This window comes from Somniosus microcephalus, chromosome 15, assembly GCF_052327205.1.
Source record: "Somniosus microcephalus isolate GS21.2 chromosome 15, FLI_Smic_1.0, whole genome shotgun sequence".
NCBI classification, from domain to species: domain Eukaryota; kingdom Metazoa; phylum Chordata; class Chondrichthyes; order Squaliformes; family Somniosidae; genus Somniosus; species Somniosus microcephalus.
The window spans coordinates 72045933-72069389 of NC_141001.1; the positions used below are offsets into that span (position 1 = coordinate 72045933).

At 47.2% G+C, this 23457-nt stretch overlaps 1 protein-coding gene across 4 annotated transcripts in view; it reads right to left on the minus strand.

The window, feature by feature from the left end:
• syt19 (synaptotagmin XIX) overlaps nucleotides 1-23457 on the minus strand; it is a 95677-nt gene that overhangs the window by 60966 nt on the left and 11254 nt on the right. Inside the window, exons 2-6 of one of the 4 annotated variants that reach the window (XM_086008008.1) lie at nucleotides 12579-12811; nucleotides 11984-12241; nucleotides 4723-4910; nucleotides 549-688; nucleotides 52-424 (exon numbers count right to left, since the gene is read on the minus strand). In XM_086008008.1, coding sequence (XP_085864134.1) covers nucleotides 52-424; nucleotides 549-688; nucleotides 4723-4897 — 688 coding nt within the window. In that variant the 5' untranslated portion in view covers nucleotides 4898-4910; nucleotides 11984-12241; nucleotides 12579-12811. Of the gene's footprint in view, nucleotides 1-28; nucleotides 425-548; nucleotides 689-4722; nucleotides 4911-11983; nucleotides 12242-12578; nucleotides 12812-23457 lie in introns of all 4 variants that reach the window. The other 3 variants (XM_086008007.1, XM_086008006.1, XM_086008010.1) reach the window with 3 other exon arrangements.

Below are 23457 nucleotides of genomic sequence, written 5' to 3' on the forward strand. Positions count from 1 at the left end.
ATTTAAATACTAGAATTAAAAAAAGTACCTCAAGTTTTAAAGTAGCCTTACTGCAGATATTCTTTTCAATAGAACAGGTAAACTGGTCTCCAAAAGAGGGATTTCTAGTCTGCTTCATAATCTTCGTGTCCCATTGGTGAAGGATACATTGGTATTGAGGTAAGCTGGTAAATAGCTTTATCCGAATGAAAGTGTCAGCACTCTGATTGAAGTGTCGAGCAGGAAGATTAGATGCTTCTGAAACTGTCAGTTGTAATTTTGATTGTTTTTTATCATATGATAAAGAAAATGTCATATTTCCTGTAACCTCATCCTTTGAGTCAGTGACGAGATCGTCATTCGATTGTACCAGTTTAAGACCATCAGGGTCACCATTTTGAAGATAAAGGTTTAGCTTTTGTATACTCTCTTGGAGCTTGTATACCTTTAAAAAAGACACATACACACACAACCACATTGTAAGAATACGTTAATCAACGTGTAACATAACTTTTTTCAACTTGTCAAGTAAAAGAATAAATATATTAACAGTCCTGAAATTCACTTGCCTTGTAATTGTGTTTTTTCACATCTGAATACTCATCTTCATCAGACATGCTCAGATAGTCTGTAGTGTTGCTGCATGTTGATAAGTTGCTTTTTTCTGTATATTGCTTCTTGGGATCAGTCCTGCCCACAGCCTTTTTTGCTACAAACACAATATTAGTTGAAAGTTACGCAGGAAATATATATTAATGGAATGATTAAAATTAGGCACTCACTACATGGGAAACCACAGTCCCAAACCTGGGTCCCATCACTCCCTGATGCAGCATGTTGGAGGGTTCTTGAGAGTATCCTGGAAGGAGACAACTGACTCACAAGCACTGTTTTTTTATATTATTATGTGTATAGTCTTGGTAGCCTTTCAATGTCTTTGTGCAATGTTCAGTGACAGGCACAGAAGGATGTTATACTCATTCTTGATATCATTACTGGAAGTACAGGGAATTTCCATACCTAGTCTTTATATCATAAATGTGGGTGTACAAAACCTAGAATTTATTTGTGTTATGTTACAACATATTTCACAGCTTCACATGATAGATTTGGAGAGCAAAGCCTTTTGACCCGTCCAACCGCAAAGAACTTACAGGACCATATAATACCATATAATCTGCTACTATACCCAGAAATACATTCTGTATGTTGATAAGCTTGTGCAAGGAGAACATCCTGGCATTGGTTCTAAATTTGCCTTTTGCTATTCTAAACCATGACTTACTGTCATGGTCTAATTTAAATTGGTGTTCCAGATTTACCTTTTTTCTACTGTTCACTATCTTATACAGCTCTATAAGGTGTCCTCTCAGTCACATTCTTTGATCCTGAAAGTACTGAGTTTCTCCAACCTTTCCTGATACTCTAGTCCTCTGATGGCGGGTCGGCAGTTAAAATGCCATGGGCTGGATTCTCTCAGCCCTGAGGAGGCGGGTATGGAGGCGGGACAGCCGGTAAAGTTGCAGAAAGTGGGGGCGGGTGGCAAACCTGCCCCCATCCCACCTCCGTGCCCTTTTGCCAGGAGGCGGGAAGCCGTCCTGCCCCGGGTCCCGTCTCCTCAAGGCGGGAAAGGGATTAAATCAGATTAACTGCCTGTTAAAAGGCAGTTAACAAGCAGGAAATAGGATTAGTCCCATTTTACCTTTCCAAGTGCAGGCTTCCCGACCTCAGGGAACCCCGCCGGGGTGTAGGAGATGAGTAGGAGGTCTGCGGGGGTCAGAGGGGTCTGAAAGTGAGATGTAGAGGTGAGTGATGGGTGCAAGTGTGGAGTGGTAAGTATGTAAGGTGAGTGTAAAGTGTTAGAAAATGTTCACTTACCTTTGTTTCTGTCTACAGCCTTCAGCCGCTGTGGATCCGGAGTGCCGACATCTTCATTGTAGATTTCACAGACTGGCTGTTGGATCCTCCGAACCAACAGCCAGGTGATTTCTGCAAAGTTGAAAGGTTTGATGAGTCCTGAACACAAGGACTCATCAAACTACACAGAATGTCAGTGTTTGACAGCTTCACAGAGCTGTCAAACGCTGACATTTCTTCTTTCAAGAAATCTTGACAGATGGCACGTCAGACGTTGATGTGCTCTGTCAGTGACTTCCCCCTAATTGGCCTGCTGAGCCCGCTGGGCAGGCTTAACAAGATCAATCAGGGGAAAATCCCGCTAGTTGGCCAGAAGCTGATGGAGGCGGGATGGAAAGCCATCAAGCATCAGTCCCGCCTCCAAAAGCTTCCCATTGACAAAATCCAGCCCCATGTGTTACTTACCCGCCCTGCAGCCCCCAGGATCCCACCGTCCGTGATTTTAATCTGCTCTCCTGAGCAGGTGGCAAGGACACCCATCACAATCGGGCAGGATCCTTCTTTACATGTGCATGTTGCGTATTGATGATGTCAATGGGACCCAACTGCAATTTTAACTCAGGCCTGAGTGGGGAAGCCTGAGCTTTCCTGCCAAGCTGACCAGGACAGAAGCCCTAAAAAGACTAAAAAAGGTAAGTTTGTGGGGGAAGGAAGAGCAAGAGTGCTCCTCCAAGCCCCACAAGGAAAGTTCAGTCCTCCCTGCCAGGAGTGGACCCTCACACAATGATCCTTTATCTTCTAACTATTAAACTCCACAAAATAATAAAAGAATATGAGGTTAAACAATGTGTTCTGCAGTGCTCAGATTTGTGCTACTGTGCTCATGTTAGTGTCTGATATTGCTGCAAGTTTATGAAAAAGTTTTGGGGAAAATTAAATGAACCTGCTTCTCTTCTGACTGGCTCCTCCCTCTCCATGATTGAGGGTTGTTTCTGGCCTACTTTCAGGCTCTACCATTTTGCAAATGTCACTGGGCAGAGAATGGCTTTGTGTGGCACAAACAACCATTTCCTGCCACACCACAGTTCTCTCTGTTAAATAGCACAAACCCGACCTTTCTGGTTCTAAAGAACGAGCATGGGGCAAAATGAGATAGTACCATTGTGACAACACCTCCAAGGTGGGAGCAGCCATGCTGAGGTAAGGTTGTGGCACATGTGTTGTGGGACTGAGGCTGGTGCACTACTAAAAACTAATTAAATGTCATTCTGGATCTCACTGATTTTTGAATGTGACTCTCACTGTCCCGTCGTACTGCAATGTAATAATCTAGTGCTACCATTAATGAGAAGTGATATGGCTTTCATGTCACTAAATAGCATTACTATTACTGTTTCCCCTGGCTGGAGTGTCTAGAACTAGGGGGCATAGTCTCAGGATAAGGGGTTCGGCCATTTAAGACTGAGATGAGGAAGAATTTCTTCACTCAGAGGGTTGTGAATCTTTGGAATTCTCTGCCCCAGAGGGCTGTGGATGCTGAGTCTTTGGGGGCGATTTCTCAGCCCTGAGGAGGCGGGTATGGAGGCAGGACTGCCGGGAAAATGGCAGAATTTGGGGACGGGTGGCAAACCCGCCCCCAACCCGCCTCCATCCCACCTTCACAGGAGGTGGGTTGCCGTCCCGCGCCGGGTCCCTTCTTGCAGGCGGGCAGGGATTAAAGCCTATTAACAGGTAGTTAACAGGCAGAAAATAGGATTATCCCGTTTTTGCCCTCACAAGTGCGGGCTTCCCGACAGCTCCAAAACCCGCCAGCTCAGCAAGGCGAGTACTGGGGCTACGGGGGTCGGCGGGGTGCAAAAGTGTGGTGTGAAGGTAAGTGATGGGTGCAAGAGTGTAGAGGTGAGTATCTGAGGTAAGTCCTAAGTGTTTTTAAAAGTGTACTTACCTTTGTTTCTTCCTGCAGGCTTCAGTTGGTTTCTATACGGAGAGTCTCGCACCTCCGTGTTGCAGATGAGAGATGTCCGTTGCATTCTCAGATGCAAAAAACATCTCATTTCTGTAAAAGAAAGAAGTTTGATGAGGTCTTGTATGCAAGACCTCATCAAACTGCAGAGATTGTCACTGTTTGACAGCTTCACAGAACTGTCAAACGATGAGAATTCATCTGTCAAAAATGTGCTCTGCAACCGGCTTTCCCTTAATTGGCCTGCTGAACCCGCTGGGCGGGCTTAACAAGGTCAATCAAGGGAAAATGGCGTGGGTTGGCCACAACTCGATGGGGGCAGGACTGAAACCCGACAAGCAGCAGTCCCGCCTCCAACGCGCCTCCATTCACAAAATCACCCCCTTTGAGTATATTCAGGGCTGAGATAGATAGATTTTTGGCCTCATGGGGAATCAAGGGATATGGAGATCGGGCAGGAAAGTGGAGTTGAGGCTGATGATCAGCCACGATCTTATTGAATGGCGGAGCAGGCTCGAGGGGCCGTATGGCCTACTCCTGCTCTTACTTCTTATGTTCTTATGTTCTTATACTATGATGGCAATGGCATTTAGAGTTGTATTTAGTGTCAAACAGGTAAGGATTGACATGAAGTGCTATGTGACGTAAGAAAACTACTAGGCACTTGGTCTAAGCGTTAAACAAAGCTTTAATCAACTGTTTTTCAACATGGAGATCTGGTTGTGTCCTTCACTAGTTCCTGTAAAAGAATGTTCTGAGCAAGCTGGGCCCATGCCCAAGTATTTATACTCTCCCTGGACAGTGCCACCAGCAGGCCACCCAGTTTTACTTCATAAGTCATTTCCACATGAATGACAAGATTCATGTCACTATGCATTGAATAATCTCAGACATTTTCTTTCTAGAATTTACCCAGAACCCACCTTTTGTTTTCTTTGCTTTTCTGTGTTTGCAGTAAAGGTAGATCTGCCACACTAGAATTATCATGGATACCAAAAGAAAAAGGGCTGCTGCACCCAGCAGGCCAATTTTCGCTGTGTTGCCCAGATGAATGTTCATGCTTTGAATAAAAGCCAGGAACTTGCTGGTACGACCCATGTTCCACCTGTGCCTGAAAGATAAAACAAAGTTACATAAAGAGAACACTTTAGTGAATGCAGCTGGTAGGTTTCCACTAACAGGTTTTTTAAGGTACACAGAAAAAATATTGTCCAATCAGTTTAAAACTCTTGCTTATAATATGTCCAGGAACATAGAAGCTAAGAGCTATTGTGAGCTCCATAGCCACATGCATTGCCGTGGCTGTGAATGAGTTTGGCTGCAGGCCACTTTGCAGCACACGGCACAATTCAGTCACATTGGCCGGAATTTTCCGAGGCCCGAGCATGCGGGTTTGGGGGCGGGTCAGCAGTAAAAATCGCCAAAATTGCCAGCACGTCGGGAACCCGCCGTTTAGGGGCACCCTTTTAAATCAGAAATGAGGAGGAATTTCTTCTCTCAGTGTTGTGTATGTAATATGTGTGCTACTTTGAACCTATGGACAGGACTGCACTACTTGTTGGGCGTAGTGATACGCAGTACCACTCCTGGCCATAGGGGTATAAATAGTACTGTGGGTACTGATCCCCCTCAGTTCCCGCCTGTGGGCATGAAGTAAAGACCTATGTATAGTCCCTACCTCCAACCAGTAAAGACCTGTTTGAGTTATACGTTTAAGTCTTTGTGTTAATTGTTCAATACAATACACATACTTAACACTGGCGACGAGGCGGTTCGAACCCTGCGGCAGTTATTCCACAGCGGCTTCGTCCAAAGACAGGACGTTGAAGAGAGGTTCCAATCCTCAACACCCCACTGAAAACTGAAGGGCAGCAGAAATCCTGACAGCTTCCAGCGACTGGAAGCTACAGGCATTAGGACCCTGAAGCCTCCATAACCTCGTGGGTAAGCCAGAGCCCGGGAGGGCGCGAGCGGGTAAGCCAGAGCCCGGGAGGGAGCGAGCAAGAGCCGCCGAGCGGGTGAGCCAGAGGCCGGGAGCCGCTTCAAGCGGGAGGCGCTTAGCGGGCCAGCGATCGCACCGGTGATAAGGGCTGAGAACCGTTTCGGGTGGGCGGCGCACCAGCGATCGCACAGGAGATAAGAGCCACAGTCGGGCTGAAAGTCAGCGACGAGAAGCGCGGGAAAACCGCCATTGAAGTGGGCGGGGAGAGCGAGAAGCGCGGGAAAGCCGCCATTTTTCACGGGAAAACCGCTGGGGAAGAAGGCAGAAGTGGGAAAACCGCCATTTTGTGGGCGGAGGATGACGGCAAGAGCGGGAAGCCGCCATCTTGGATAACAGTAAAAAAAAAATCTGAGAAATTGCAAATCTGATAAAGTACTACAATGCCTAAACACGGGAATATTAGCAACTTTGATAGTGACATCGAAGATTGGGCCATATATGTTGAACGAGTTAAAAATTATTGTAAGGCCAATAAAATTCGTGAGGCTGATAAAGCACTAACATTATTAAATTTAATGGGTGCGAAGACATACGGGCAATTGAAACACCTGTTATCACCAGATGAACCGGCGGATAAGACGTTCGATGAGATTGTTACTGTCCTGAAAGATCATCTAAACCCCACGCCGCTGATGCTAGCGGAACGATTTAAATTTTACGACAGAAGGCAGCTACAGCATGAAAGCAATGCTGATTATTTGCTGGAATTGCGTAAATTAGCGAAATATTGCCAGTTTGGAACGGGACTGACAGAGGCACTTCGAGACAAATTTGTGTGTGGTTTATTTAAACAGGATACACAAAAGCGACTGCTCGAGGAGAATGAGCTGACGCTTGAGAAGGCGGTCACTATGGCAGCAGCACACGAAGCTGCAGCGAGAGGCACGGCAGTAATGCAGCTACGGTCACCGGAGCTCAGTGCACACAAATTGGGTGTGAGTTCTGGCAAATGTTATCGTTGTGGAAAGACAACGCATGATCAGAACCAGTGTTGGTTTAAAAACCAAGAATGTAGAACTTGTGGTAGGCTTGGACATATAGCTAGAGTATGCAGGTCAGGGAAGAAGACCAGCAACAAGAAGTCACCGCAAGGAAAATATGCAAAGGTACACAAGGTGACCGAACAGGAGTCCGATTCAGACGCTAGCAGTAATGAACTGGCTAGCTTAAGCTGTAATGAACTGGCTAGCTTAAGAGTACTCAACGCTGGTAAGGGTGCAGACCTCCAGACAATTTGGGTCACTCTTCAGATAGAAGGAGTCCAAGTAAAACTGGAATTGGACACTGGATCGGCATTGACGGTCATAAATAAGAAAGATTACGGAAAGTTATTCCAACATATTCCCCTACAGGATACGGGGATTATATTGAAAACATACACGGGGCAAAGAGTGTACCCCATCGGGAAAATAGAGGTTGCAGTGGTCCACAAGGGCGAAGACAGTCAAATAATGGACTTATATGTGATATCTGAAGGAGGTCCTCCACTACTAGGACGGGAGTGGATTAGGAAAATGAATATGGACTGGCATTTCCTACGAACAATAACGAGTGAGAACTCGGTGAAGATAGTCGGCCCAGACTCTGGAACGGATGATGGTAAGCCCAACTCAGGTGCAAAAGACAAAGTTTCAGCACAGAATTCCACTGAGCAACAACAACATAGTTTAACTGTGGATTCTGAGTCTGGCAAGTCTACTGATGTGCCCATTTCTGAGGGACACCGGGCTCGAACTCAACTCCATTTCAAACTACAACAGCAATTAGAACAAATGCTTCGCCGTTTTGAGCAAGAGTTGAATGCAACGAAAGAGTTCTTTGATATAGAGTTGGAGAATCTGGAAAGACAACAGAAGCAGCTGATGGAGAAAATGGAGCAGGAGCACACAAAACGTCTGATGTCAGAGGAGTTAACGGTCATCCAACTCCTGCATATGCTGAAGGACAGGACTCTGAAATGGGAAAAACTTGAACATGAACTTCAATATTCAAACGAAAGGGGTTCGGAGCTCTCAAAGGTTATTGGAAGAGCTGAGGTGGCAACACAGACTGAGATGACTGCAACAGAGCAGCCCTTGGATGCCAAAAGTACGCTGACTCACGTCAACGTAGAACAACAGACCGCTGAAACAGCTGCTCCGGTAGAGGGATTGCATAGTCCGATCAATCAATCTCCAAAGGAAGTTGAAGTATTAAAATCACAAATGAGGTCACTAGTAAACGACTTGCTGAAAGCCCAGAAAAAGCTGGATGCAGAGGTACACATGAAGAAGTCTCTTCAGGAAAGATGTCTGGATTTGGAACAAGAGCTGGCTAACGTCCAGCTGGGTATGGAGGAAATAGACGACCCTCTCACTGGTCTAGCTCAGGACGACACCGAATATTACGATGTCCTGTCCTGCCCAGCTAGTAACTTCGACTCCCAAAGTGCAGAAATCATGGAGGAGCACCAAAAGTCTACGGAACATCGGGAGAAGCTGGCTCTACGACGGAAACAGGAGGAAGAGAAGGAGGAACTGCGCATGCAGCTGGCAGCTGTGGCAGCTGACAATGGAGCCCAGAGAGTCTCCAAGAAGCAGAAAAGGAAAAGTAAAAACAGAAGATGACCCATCTGAACCATTATCACCTCTACCAGATCACACACGTGGTCCCTCCGAACGGAGCCAATTCAGTTCGGAAGTTCAAACTGTTAAATCCATGGAAGGACTATTGAATGAGTCACTCCAGCAACGTGAACCGACTACACCACAGAGATTGAATCTGTGAACTGTTTTCCGCAGAGACTGAATCTGTGATCTGTTTTGACATGAAGTTATCTATGTATCTATGTTATTCTGTTATGTAAACCTGAAGTTATATATGTATATATGTTATTACGTTATGTTAAATGGGGAGATGACTGTAAAGCTAGGAAGGGAGGAATGTTGTGTATGTAATATGTGTGCTACTTTGAACCTATGGACAGGACTGCACTACTTGTTGGGCGTAGTGATACGCAGTACCACTCCTGGCCATAGGGGTATAAATAGTACTGTGGGTACTGATCCCCCTCAGTTCCCGCCTGTGGGCATGAAGTAAAGACCTATGTATAGTCCCTACCTCCAACCAGTAAAGACCTGTTTGAGTTATACGTTTAAGTCTTTGTGTTAATTGTTCAATACAATACACATACTTAACACTCAGAGGGTCGTGTATCTTTGGAATTCTCTTCCCCAGAGAGCTGTGGAGGCTGGGTCATTGAATTTAAGGTGGAGATAGACAGATTTTTGAAAGGTAAGGGAGTCGAGGGTTATGGGGAGCGGGCAGGGGAGTGGAGCTGAGGCCATGATCATATTGAATGACGGAGCAGGCTCGAGGGGCCAAATGACCTACTCCTGCTCCTATGTCTTATGTTCTTATCCCGCCGACTTCCGCATTTAACTCGGGCGCATTTCCCAGGACGCCATGGACCCGCTTGGCAGAGGTGTGCAACCTCATTGAAGTGTTTAAATGCTTGTTGAGAGACCCCAACAACACCATAAAGCAGCCCTACAATGACCAAGCCATTCCTCTCACCCAAACCCCCATAGCTTGAGGCTAAATAATGTCTCACCATTCACTCCAGGTGACAAGGCCACTTCCCAGGTAGCAGGCAAAAATAGACAAGACCAGAAAGTGGTGCAAAGAAATATATTTATCTGTGTCATAAGTATAACTGAAACTTATCACAACATTTTTTTCATATACCCATGTGCATATGCTTGTGCATCTAGGATTGTGTCTTTTTTCCTTTCTGCGTGCTTCAACCAGGTGCAACTCCTGTGGCTTCAGCAGATGCAGAGACAGGCTACTCACTTCCCTGCTGCGACTGCGTAGACACTTTTGGCAGACATCCTCTGGATTTTGGAGCCTATAAGGGCCCTGCCAAAGACTGCTCCTCCAGCGACAGTGCAGGGGCATAGAAACATAGAAACATAGAAGATAGGAGCAGGAGTAGGCCATTCGGCCCCTCGAGCCTGCTCCGCCATTCAATGAGATCATGGCTGATCATCCAAATTCAGTACCCTGTCCCTGCTTTCTCCCCATATCCCTTGATCCCTTTAGCCTTAAGAAATATATCCAACTCCTTCTTGAATATATTTAATGTATTGGCCTCTACTGCCTTCTGTGGTAGAGAATTTCACAGGTTCACCACTCTCTGGGTGAAGAAATTCCTCCTCATTTCTGTCCTAAATGGCCTACCCCTTATCCTTAGACTGTGACCCCTGGTTCTGGACTCCCCGACCATTGGGAACATCCTTCCTGCATCTAGTCTGGCTAGTCCTGTCAGAATTTTATAAGTTTCAATGAGATCCCCTCTCATTCTTCTAAACTCCAGCAAGTACAAGCCCAATCGACCCAATCTCTCCCATACGTCATTCCTGCCATCCCAGGTATCAGCCTGGTGAACCTTCGCTGAACTCCTTCCATGGCAAGAACATTCTTCCTCAGATAAGGGGCAGACTCGGCCAACAGGATCTGAGGAAGCATGTAGGGCTCTGACTGAGGGGGAGGCAACAGGGGAGATGTGGGAACACTTTGAGAAGAGCCCCCACTTCCATGTCCCCTCTCAACATCATCCCTCTCATGGGTCACCCACATTTCCCTGCTAGCAAGGAGCTGGAGAGCACCTTGCTGCACATTAGTGGGGCAATGAAGGCCCAAATCTACGTTTATATCCCTTCTCGAGATGAGGTCTATGAACGTCTGCCATCTGTTGTCCACAGCAAGCATGTTTTCGTGTGACTGGCGCATTTAATGCTCCATGCAGGTGGCCATCCTGTCCACGGAGCAGCACATCATCGCCATTGCCTGCAAGATGGTGGTGCTCATGTTGGAGATGGACTCCTCGGGCTGGATTTTCATTGAGGAGGCGTGCAGGAGGCGGGACTACAACTTTCGGGGTTGTAGTCCCGCCTCCATCGAGTTGTGGCCAACCCACGCGATTTTCACTTGATTGACCTTGTTGAGCCCGCCCAGTGGGCTCAGCAGGCCAATTAAAGGCCACCCGGCAACAGGTGACGTCACAGATTGACATTTCATCTGTCAAAAGCTTTTGACAGATGAAATATCAGCGTTTGACAGCTGTTTGAAGTTGTCAAACACTGACAATCTGTACTCCAAGTTAATTCCTTCCTCTCAGGCTGATTTAGAGATCTCTCCAGAACAGAAAGCTGAATGCTGCAACTTTTGACAGCTCACGGTCATTCTGCTTTCTGTGCTGGTGAGATGAGGGACTCCCGAGGCCTGAAGGAAGGAAAGCTGTAAAGGTAAGTAAATGTAAGTAAAACTTCTTTAAACACTTTACACACGCCAAATACACTTACCTCTGAACTCATGCACCCATCACTCACCGGAACACCGGACATCTCGAACCCTCCAAGCCCTTCAGCCCGACGGCCCGCCTCGCTAACTTGGCGTGGTTTGGAGCCGTCGGGAATCCCACACTTCAGCAATAAAAATAGGGATTAGGCTAAAAACTGCCTGTTAACTACCTGTTAACAGGCAGTTAATTGGCACTAATCCCCTTCCCGCCTCGGGGAGGCGGGTCCCAGCACAGGTTGGGTATCTGCCTCCTTTGAAATTGGCATGGAGACGGGTTGGGTGCGGGATGGGTTCGTACCCCCCCGATTTCGAGATTTTAACCCCCCACACGCCTCCAATCCCGCCTCCACAGCCCGATGAAAATCCTGCCCCTCCATTCTCTGCACATTTGCCCATATTGTGGCTGCAAAAGCTGCCAGATCCTCATGCACTTGTTGCTGCCCCTCCAAGATCAGCCTTTTTTTCGATGGCCGCCAAGTTTCAGCATCTGCATGTTGCTCAGCAGAGCTTGGAGTGTCCTGCGTCCTCTGGCGAGGACTCTACGCTGCTGTCTCCTGTCAACACCATCTGCTCTTGCTCACTTGTGATGTGTGAGACACCAGATGACAACACTACTCTATCTCGCACAGGACCCACCGAGGTGTGCGTATCTGTGCTAGTGCTGGGTGCGCTTGGGTCCGCTGATGGTACTCTCTCAGAGACTGAAGCTTCCTCTAAGGAGTCGTCTTCCTCCTCCGGCTGGACAGTGGAGGGGGGTGGGTGGTGGAGGGCACTTGATGGACCTGTGGGAGAGTAAACAGATGAATTAGAAGTGTTATAATAAGAATGGGTAATGTTACCATTATGCGCATGGTGACATTTCACTGGATGCTGACATCAGTCACCATATGACTGACTGCTGTATGCCTTGTGGCTGTATGAGATTTAATTCTGTCACCAGGTTGCTGGGATGTCCACCTCTCTCTGTCTCCCACCACCAGCAGCACTGCAACTCCAGAGATCTCCAGGGCCGCCTCCTCTGCTGGAGTCAATTGACTGAAGACTGGAGGGCCACTTCCGGTTCTCTGCCTCTCCCTATTGTTGTGGGCTCTCTTCTCCTGAAAGGAGGGAAAGAAGAGAACTTTGAGTGAAAGTGATGGAATGAGTGTGAGGAATGGATGGGCTACATCTGTAGAGGGTGACTACGAGAGAGTGGCGTGACATTGCCAAATGGCCTCCTTCTGTGGTGTTATGATTGCATTCAGATGAGGGTGAGTGTCAGTGGTTGTTAGTCAGATGGGGATGTGAGTAGGTGCATAGACAGTGAGGGATAGGTGGACATGCAAGGTATGTTGGTGTGAGGAATAATCTGCAGGAGTAGGCTTGGGAAGGCAGGGTGATGGAGTTGTGGTGACAGGCACATCAGGATGTAGGTGAGTGTGGCATTGTACTCACCTTTCCTGACCTCATGAGATCATTGAATCTTTTCCTGCACTGGATCCATGTCCTCCAGATGACATCCCTGCTACTGACCTCCTCTGAGGTCTCCAGCCATGCCCTTTTTGTGTCTTTGGGTGGTCGTTTTCGTCAATCACCAGGGAGGAGGACCTCCCTGCGTGCTCTTACTGCCTGCACCAGAACTTCCAGGGAGGTATCGGTGAATCTTGGTGCTGCCCTCTGCTTTGTTTCTGAAACCCACAATTTAATCAGTTTTATCGCATTATCGAGACCTCTGGAAACCACCTTATGCACTCCTACATCAACCTTCAAATGAAATGTGTGCAAGGCTGCTTTAAATATCCACGCTGGAAATGAGTTATCAATGACGAAATCAGACACGCTCCATTTAATTAGGCCGGGCAACGTGTATGACTCGTTTAATTGGGGCCTTTAAGTTAAACGTGCAGTGCAGAACACGTTGTTCACCTCTTCAGGTTCCCGACCTGCTACGTTGCCCACACGCACGCAACCCGACTCCAATGTAAAGATTCCAGCCATTGTACCTTGCAAATTGCACCCTGCATTGGCATTGCTCCTCTGATAGGGTTTTCAGACGAGATAGAGAGGGGGATAAAAAAGGGGGGGGTGGGGTTGCAATATTGGTTAAAGAAACAATTACAGCTGTGAGGAGGGATGACATTATATAGGATTACATAGGATATACAGCACAGAAACAGGCTATTCAGCCCTACCAGTCCATGCCAGCATTTATGCTCCACTCGAGCCTTCTCCCAACTTTCCTCATCTAACTCTATCAGCATAACCCTCTATTCCCTTCTCCTTCATATGCTTATCTTACTGCCCCTTAAATGCATCTATAGTATTCACTTCAACCACTCCCTGTGGCAGCGAGTTCCACATTCTCACCACTCTTTGGGTAAAGAAGTTTCTTCTGAATTCCCTATTGGATTTCTTGGTGACTATCTTATATTGATGGCCTCTAGTTATGCTCTTCCCCACAAGTGGAAACATTCTCTCTGTATCCACTCTATCAAAACCTTTCATAATTTTAAAGACCTCTATTAGGTCACCCCTCATCCTTCTTTTTTCAAGAGAAAAGAGACGTAATGATTTTATGCAATAGTTGAGTTTTCACAGGTTCTGGATGCAGTGGACTTGACCAATGAGCACCATAACACAATGCCATAGAGATAGCTTACTTAAATCACGAGTCTACTACTTGATGGTTGTGGAAGTTGCATATGATGCAGAAAACCAGAAACTATGCATTTAAAATGAAAAAGGGGATATATTAAATAAACTAATCAAACTCAAAGAGGATAAAATCCCTGGTCCGGATGGATTGCATCCACGCATTTTAAAAGAATCTAGGGAAGAGATAGCAGAGGCATTACTACACATATTTAATAATACATCATTTCCCTCCTTTTAATGGGAGTGCTTGCAATCCCAGGCACTAGGTATGTCTGCAAAATACAAATGACCCGTTCCCAGGAATACGGGTAGGTGCAGTTATGTTCTGCAGTTCTGCCTGACATACACTCAGGTGTAGGGGAGCGAGGAAAATCAGCCCCTACAAGGGGATACAGACTCACGATTATCAATAGAATAGAGGATTATTAGAACATGGCATGCTTTACCACAAGTGGCTATAGAGGCAGGGACTATAACATATTTCAATAGGGAATTAAATAAGTATTTGGAAAGGAAGAATATGAAAGGGCAAAGGGATTAGAGTAGTTAGCTTCAGGTAAAGAGCCAGCACTGGCACAGGCATTTGTTTCCAATCCTCCAGCAGTAGCCATGTAGCCTCATTCTATAATTTCTATGATTTTAACGAAGGCCACTGAACTCACTGGCTAGCAAGCAGCAGTTAAAGCCACTTCAGTTGGGCAGGTGTAGTACATCAACTAATAACCAGTATTTCTGTGGTAATGAATTATGGTTGTGTTTTGATTCAGTAGGGAAACTATGACCTTGAGGTAATTGCACCAAAAGTTACATTGCTGCCAAAGTAAATTTGTCAACCCAAGCTATCACATGTAAATATATTTCGTCATGGAGTGTAGTTTTCAACCCATGATTTCTCACATGGCAAGTTCTTGATCACAAGCAAGATACTAGGGGAGGAGATAAGCAGAAACTGAAAATCTGCCCACAGAAAGAAGGCAAATCAAAGGGACACAGCTATCAGGTCACCCTCATGCACTTACAAGTGGCTAGATACAGACCTCCTAAAGACCCGGGGGAGGGGTCAAATATACTCCTGAAATGGGCATGGGAAGTTCTTAATGTTTCTTTCCAAAAATAAATGAATTGAGTAAATCTTCCCCCAACCTCCTTTTGTTTTGTTTTCTGACATTTTCTCAACACTTACACATTTGATTTACACATTTCCAGAAAGATAACAGCTAGGTGAACTTTAAATGCTCCATCATCTTGTCACCAAAGATACCTGATTTGACAGGAGAACCTTTGATAAAACATATTTTTTGCCACAGATTTAAACTGAAGAATAAGAAAAAAAATGTTTTAAAATACTTTGAGTAAGGCTGCATATTAATGCATGTGTTTAACTGAGTGAATGCTGTTTTTTGTATATTTTTATACGGAGAAAAGGATACATAGACAGACATTTTCTGAAGGCACTATGCAGTTTTATCACGCAGGGGAATACAGTGGTATTTCAGGCTTGTCAGTACAGTTGGGCACATTATTTCAATGCTTGCTTCTTTTTAAATGAATGTTACGGCTTCAGATTGATTTGAAGCAATGCCAGGCCTCTGTCACCCACTAGTAATCTAGCTAATTAGAACGGCCACTTCCTGGTGATTTTCCAATAATTTATCAGAGAGATTTTGCAAGCAGGGTCCTCAAAGCAGGAATTGATTAGTCATGTCAGGCTCCTAATGTCAAATAACAAATCACTGATTTCTGTGCAAATAATTTATAGAACTAAGGATTGCATGTCTTAAGGAACCTTGGGGTACTGTGCCTGTTCGGGACAGTGAAGATGGCAGCAAGATTGTAATAATTGTAATAAATCAGTTTTCAGATGGCTTGAAAAGTCTGATACACTGAAGAGATCGCAAAGTCTCTGAAGAATGGACTCAGTCGGGAATATTTTGTGGACTTTATGGGATTTTTCTGAGGGTATTTTCCCTGTTATGGGATCGCCCTGTGCAGATATGTGAAAGACTGGTTTGTTAAAGCTCCAGAGAACGCATGGCAGTTGGCTGTGACAAAAGAACTGTCAGTCATCCAGAATGTATGGGTTTGTCCAACAGTCCTGGAAAAAGGAAGGGGGCCATTGAACTTGATTAAAAGGCCACTCTAATATGCAAAAGCACTTCTCACCTCCATCTCAGAAGAGAAGCAGAACAATGAATCCACTGGCCTCAGCCAGCCAAAAGGGAGCCAGTTTTTTTTCCCAGCACAAAGACCGAAAGATATGTCCCAGATTTAGGGCCATTAATCCAATATGCATGGGTCTGAGGATGACTAATCACTGATTAAGCACCGGAGTGCTTAGAAACAATAGGATTTTAAAGATTGACTGGAAAAGATAGGGACTACTATAAAGATAGAGGGGGAGAAATTCGGTATAGTCTTGTTTGGGGCGCCGTTATCGGCCGTGCGCAAAATTTAGCGCCTGGCGCTAATTATCGCCTCCGACTGCAAACTTGGCTTTTATCACCCCAGAGGTGATTGGAGCGCTAAATCAGGTGCTACACACCTCTCTTAAGGCGCTAAGGCCGAGGAGCGAGGTGCTACCTCAGAGCGTGGGCGCAGCGCAGGTGCTGTCAGTTACCAATTGAACACAGACACACTGGCGCCGGTCAGTTCTTAAAGGGGAGGGTAAATCTTGCTCTCCAGCCACACCCTGCTCATTGGAGCCTTGTGTAAAGTCTGTGGGTTGTGCAGTTAATAAATACACAGACTTCAGAAGTAACAAACAAACAGGTCTTTACTATTCGAAGGTCCGGGCGAATCTGCCCCAGCAATCCTGCCACAACACTTATATACTGGTGTGGTCACTATCAGTATTACAGTATACAGAGGCCAAACAAATAGTGCCACACCTAAAGTAGTTCCCTTAAAGGTGAACGGTTACATTCAATAGTTCCCTTAAAGATAGACGGGTACATACACTACAATCCTCCCTTTTTAGCTTATTACTTACAGAGTCCCCGTTAAACATACATATCTTCAACTTCCTATAAAACAAATTACAGATATAATCTCGGTGGAGTCAATGTCATATAAAACAATTTACAGATATAATCTCGGTGGAAACAGTTCACAGGTTCAGTCTCTGCGGAAACAGTTCATAGATTCAGTCTCTGATCTTGACTCGTTCCGAACAACATTTCTTTGGTGTAGCCGGTTCACCTGGCTAGCGTGACTCCTCCATAGCCTTTTTCTTGACGTAACAGCTTGAACTTTCGTCCTGTTGAACCAGCAGTGCGGACTTTTACAACCAACTGGCTGTCTTGACATTTTCCAGTTTTTCCTAATTTAGCTCCTTTCGTAATGTCCCGCCTGGAATGGTAGAAGTGCTAATATTTTAGACAGTTATTATCTTCTGCTTCTTCTTTTTCTTTTCTGCCTTTTTGAAACTCTCGGAGCTCCTTTCTCGGCTGCCAGCTGTAGCGCCACCAACTCTCTATGTTCCTTAGACCTTAAGTGCTTCATCCGGATTTCAGCACTTTGAGAGTTTTCATCACAAGCTGGGCAGACCACATCCTCGTAATATTCAGTGTCACTCAACAGGTCATGGTAATATTCGGGTTCGTCCTGAGTTAGGCCAGCGAGAGAGCCTTCTTCTTCCTCCTCACCCGTCTGGACGTTAGCTGACGGTGGTTCCTTCCCTGGACGTCTTTCTTGAAAAGCCTTCTTCATGCATTCATATTCATCCCGCTCTTCCTGGGTTATCTGCCATTCCTTCACGACGGACCTCATTTGTGAGTTCAACACCTTCCCTTCCATCGGTAATTGCGTTATCAGGCTATTTAACCCTTCTACTGAAGTAACGGTTTCCCCATTCTTCTGTTCACCTTGACGTGATTCAACGTACTTTTGGCATCCTTGTAAAATTTGTGTTGCCACCTCAGCTATCTCCGTGACTTTTGAGAGCTCCGAACTCATTCCCCCTGAAGATTGAAGCTCGTGTTCAGATTGTTCCCCTTGCAGAGTCTTGTCCTTCAGCATATGAAGGAGTTGGCTGACCGTTAACTCTTCCCTGGGAACACGGTGGATCAGAGTCTTCTCCATTTCATCCACCTCTTTCTCCAATACTTCCACCTTACGTTCCTCTTGAACTTTGGCTTTCAGCGCTCGGAAAAGTTGCGCCCTGATGCTCTCTAGTTCATGTTCAGGGACCATTCTTACAGTTTCCTTTTCTTCCACTGAAAGGATTCCCAGTTGAATCTGTTCTTCAAGTTGTTGAACCTCGGTCATTGCCGCCTCATATTTGTCTTGGGTGTCCTTCAATGTTTTTATAAGTTCTTGGACATCCTGTCTTTCATGCTCTGCCATGATTTCCACCTCTAATTTCTCATCTATGGATGGAACTTCTACCGCTGAGTCTGTCTTGGCCTTGAGCTCATCAAGAATTTCCTGCAGCCTTTGGACTTCTTGCTCATGTTCAACCTTTAGTTGTTCATATGCTTCTACTGAAACTAGCTTTTCGGAGGCTGCCGAGTTAACCCCCTCCAGAATTGTAGCCTGGGCCTGTTCATACTGTTCTTTCAACTTCTCACACTCTGCTTGTAAGGAGTCGTAGAGAAGAACTGGAATAAAATCCTGGCTCCCTGAAGATTCCTCTTCCTTTGGTTCGTTCTGTAAATATTCTAGTTCCTGAACAGCATCAGGGGAATGTGATTGGTATTTGACCACGATGGCTCTATGGTCGCTCTCTGCTTGAGCTAGCTGTCTCTGTTGTCTTTCCAGGTTCTCCCATTCGGTGTCCCGGAACTTTTCCATATTTTTCATCTCTTGTACGAGACGGTCACTCAACTGTTCTAATTGTTGTCGTACTTTGACATAAGTTTGCGTCCGAGCTCGGTGTTCTTCCGTCGTGGATGAATCCTTTGCTTGAACAGGCTCAGAATTCTCTGTCAACCTGGAGTTCTGCTCTGCAGCTTTATTCTTCTTGGTACCATAAGTCCTTCTGCATGTCTTCGTTTTCTTCCCCATCATCGGCAAGTCCCTTTTAGCCTTGTCTTCCATATTCGACTTGGTCTTATCATCATCCATTTCAGAATCTGAGCTAATAGCTTGCACCGAGTCCTCCCTCATTATGGCTTTTAGGTAATGCCATTCCATGTCTATTTTCTTAATCCACTCCCGTCCTAGAAGTGGTGGTCCTCCCTCAGGTAATATGTACAAGTTCATTCTTGGGTGTTCTTTACCCCTATCTCTCACCTTGACTCTTATTTACCCCACGGGGTATACGTTATGCCCCATGTATGTCTGTAATACGAACTTGGTATTTCTTAAAGGTATGTGAGAGAATAGCCGGTGGTAGTCCCTTCGGTTGATGACTGATAGAGCTGATCCAGTGTCCAGCTCCATTCTTACTTGGACTCCAGCTATTTTTAGTATGACCCAGATGGTCTGTAGATCCGTTTCTTTACCCACATTGTGGATTCTCAGACTACCCAGCTCCGGGTTGTTTGGGTCTGAGTCTGAATTCTGTTCGTCTGAACTCTTCTCAGCCACCTTGTGTACCTTGTTGTACTTTTCTTGTGGTGGCTTCCTTTGATTGTTGGTCTTTTTCCCGGACCGGCATACCTTCGCGATGTGACCCAGTTTGCCACATTTCCTACACTCTTGGTTCTTAAACCAGCATTGATTCTGGTCATGCGTTGTCTTCCCACAACGGTAGCATTTTGTTGTGCTTGAAGTAATTTGGTCCACCCCGAGTGCCGCCGCCTTTAGTTGCATTTCCACCATTCCTTTCGCTGAGGATTCGTGCGATGCAGCTATAAGGACAGCCCTGTCCAGTGTGAGGTCGTTCTCTTCCAGTAGTCGCTTCTGCGTCCCTTCTTTGGACAATCCGCATACGAACTTGTCCCGCAGTGCTTCTGTCAGATTCCCTCCGAACTGGCAGTATTTCGCTAGCCTACGCAATTTGACCAAGTATTCCGCATTGCTTTCGTCTTTCCTCTGCGTTCTTGCGTAGAATTTGAATCGTTCAGCCAGCATCAATGGTGTGGGGTTCAAGTGGTCCTTCAGCACAGCCACAATCTTTTCGAAGGTCTGATCCGCTGGTTTATTTGGTGCTATTAGATGCTTCAAGAGCCCGTATGTTTTTACCCCCATCGAGTTTAGCAATGTTATCGCCTTGTCATCTTCCTCTATTTTGTTGGCTTCGCAATAGATCTCTATGCGTTCCACGTACGTGGCCCAGTCTTCTATTTCAGAATTAAAGTCGTTAATATTCCCTCGCTTAGGCATCTTTCTTCCCTTGGGAGCAGCACCAGTATTTCTTTAAGTATTCTTATTTATTTGTTTATTTCTAAGATGGCGGTTTTCCCGCGAAATCGGCGGTTTCCCGCTCTTTCCTTCTCTCCCCGCCCACTTCAACGGCGGTATGTCAGTTAAGATGGCGGTTTTCCCGCAAAAATGGCGGTTTCCCGCTCTTCCTTTCTCGCCCCGCCCACTTCAATGGCGGTTTCCCGCTTCTGGCGTCTTCTCCGCCTAATGGCGGCTTCCCGCGTTTCTTCCCGGTGGAAGGGGTACGCTTCCCCCACAGCGGACAGGTTCAGCCGCTGGCTGGCTTCCGCACAGCTCCCCTTACTCGGCTCTGTCTTTTCCTCCCGCCCGCACGGCTCTACCGGCGCTGGGTACACCCCGTTAACGGAGGACAGTTCAGCCGCTGGACTGGCTCTCGCGCAGTCTCTCTCTCCGTACCCGGCTCTGTCGCTCTCTCTCCCGCACGTTCGGTGCTACCGGCCCTGGGTACCCCGTTGGTGGAGAACAGTTCAGCCGCTGGACTGGCTCTCGCACAGTCTCTCTCCCCTTGCTCGGCTCTGTCTCTCTCTCCCACCCGCACGGTTCCTGTTCACCTCCCAGCCCTCTCGCAGACCGGTGTTTCCCTCCCCGGCTGCGGCTGGGTTTCTCTTCCCGCGCCTACTCCCAGCCTCAGCGCTTCGTGGCTGCGGTCGCTGCCCGTTTTTTTCCCGCCGATCGCGGTCCGGCTGTCACCCGACGCCGTTGGACCCGACTTCTGACCGGCTCAGCTCCCCCTCGACCGAGGTCGAGTGCTCTGCCCTTATCCTCCGGATACTTCTACACCTTCCCCTACTCACAGTCTCTTCGGCCGCCTTGTTCCCTGCTGATCGGCTCACTCCGCACCGTGGTAGAAGGGTAGTCAGTGCCTGTTGCTAATGGAAGCTTTTGTTGCTAAAGTCTTCCACCTTTCTCCTGCTGCAGCCTCGTGTTTTCTTCCAGCAGCACGACGAGGGCGGTTGCCTCTCTTCGACGCTCTTCTTGCTTTGGTAATCTTGCCGCAGGGTACGATCGGACTCGTCGCCACTGTAAAGTCTGTGGGTTGTGCAGTTAATAAATACACAGACTTCAGAAGTAACAAACAAACAGGTCTTTACTATTCGAAGGTCCGGGCGAATCTGCCCCAGCAATCCTGCCACAACACTTATATACTGGTGTGGTCACTATCGGTATTACAGTATACAGAGGCCAAACAAATAGTGCCACACCTAAAGTAGTTCCCTTAAAGGTGAACGGTTACATTCAATAGTTCCCTTAAAGATAGATGGGTACATACACTACACCTTGAATCTCGGCCTGGACAGACCTGTGCCTAAATCTTCCAGCCAAGGACTATGGAGAGGGCCAGGGAGCGAGCACAGCGCTTCAGCGAGCGGGCCTTGGAGGCTCTGGTTGGCGCAGTGGAACGCAGAAGATCTATACTGTACCAAGAGAGTGGCAGGAGGCCTTTACCACGCAAGTACAGAAGAGTGTGGAGGGAGGTGGCTCAGAGAGTGTCCTCAAGCAGCATGGTGCCCAGGACCCATATCCAATGTAGAAAAAAGTTCAACGACCTCACTCGGGTTGTCAGAGTGAATGGCTTTTTTTCAAAACCTCTCCATCCCTCCATCGCAACCTCACTCTATGGCCAGAGGGTCTTAAAAGCCCCAATGCCCAACACTCATCCAACACCTATGGCCCTTTCATCAAACACACACGTACATTCCACACTTTGCATACAGTAAGGGCTATTCAACAAGGGAGGCACATCAGGCAAGACCATGGCTGCATACAGTAAGGGCTATTCAACTATGGGAGGCACATCCGGCAAGACCATGGCTGCATACAGTAAGGGCTATTCAACTATGGGAGGCACATCAGGCAAGACCATGGCTGCATACAGTAAGGGCTATTCAACTATGGGAGGCACATCAGGCAAGACCATGGCTGTATATTTACTCAGACGCCGTCCTTTTCCTTGCAGGCCAAGCTATCTCATAATAGGAGACAGCAGCAATGGATGGGTGGAGGGTGGCCTCAGCTGCAACCCCTCAGTGATCTTGAGGTGCGCGTCCAGAGGATTGTGGCAAGCCGGGTGATCGGTCCCGTCACCACTGGAGACGCCGATCCCATTCTGGACAGCAATGATAAGGTCATCACCTTCTTGTCCTCTCTCCTTCCACTTGTTCCTCACAACACCAGCCTTTGACACTTTCAATCCAACTTACTAAATCGCTGTACTCATTCCTCCCTTGCTGCCACCCTGTCCTCACGCTAAAGCCACTCTTGTACCTCCCTGCTTTCAGAGGGTGATTCACTAGCTGAGGAGACGGGCCCTCGAGCTGCCAGTGGGAGTGAAGCTGAAGGCAAGGAGGAAGAGGAAGCTAGAGCATCAGCACCACCCTCTCCCGAGGAAGCCCATGCCCACACTGGGAACATGTCTTCCCTGGAGGGGAGCAGGGGGGAATGGTCTGACGAAGGTGAAGCTCGGGGGCCTTCTCCCCGGAGGGAGAGCATGCCATCGAGTCCTACTGCACTGGACGCAGAGGAGGAGTGGGTCCTCGCTGAAATGAGCGCCCTGGCGGTGCACAGGCACACTGAGCTCGTGGGTGCAGTGGGAAGGGTGCCCAAATGCATTGAATCACTGGCAAGGAGTGTGGAGCACTTCGCTGTAGCACAGGCGGGTGCCACGCAAATGCTTAGTGCTGCAATGCAGTCACTGGCTGCTATGAGCCCATCTCAGACTGCTCTCATGCAGACTCAGATTGAGGCCACGCGAGCACTGACTGCTGACATCCTCGCTGGTTCGGACACATTTCCCTGGGACTCTCACCGTGCTGCAGCAGGCCAGCAATCTGTGCTCCAGCAGATTGCTCCGGATGCTGATGTGCTGCCCCGTGGGAGTGCCAGTGTGTCGGTCGAGCAGGGAGTTGCTGTCCCCTCTCAAGATGACGGCATTCCTGCTGCCACCACTGTCACTTCTCCACTGCACTTGCCACCGCCTGTAGGACAGACTGCTGCCGCCCATGCAGAGTTGGTGCAGTCTGCAGCCGGGCCCTCCAGGCCCAGAGCTGGTCAAGGCTGTCCTTCAAGGGCATCTGCAGTCTCAGGTTGTGACAATCAGCAGCCTTCCAGCAGCCTTGCTGCAGGCACTGGCATCCCATTACGGAGGAGCTGCAGGGTGGGAAGGGGGGAAGTGCGCAAGGGAAGGAGATCACCCTCGAAGGGCAAAAAGTAGGAGGTGTGACAAAATGTTGTTCATTGTTTTATTAAAGGCCGAGGTTCGTGGTTAATTTTTTTTTACTGTTTTGGACATTATCTCCAGGTTGTGAGAACCAGTTATGTTAATGACTTTTTTTTGTGTTTCTTTCTATTAGTT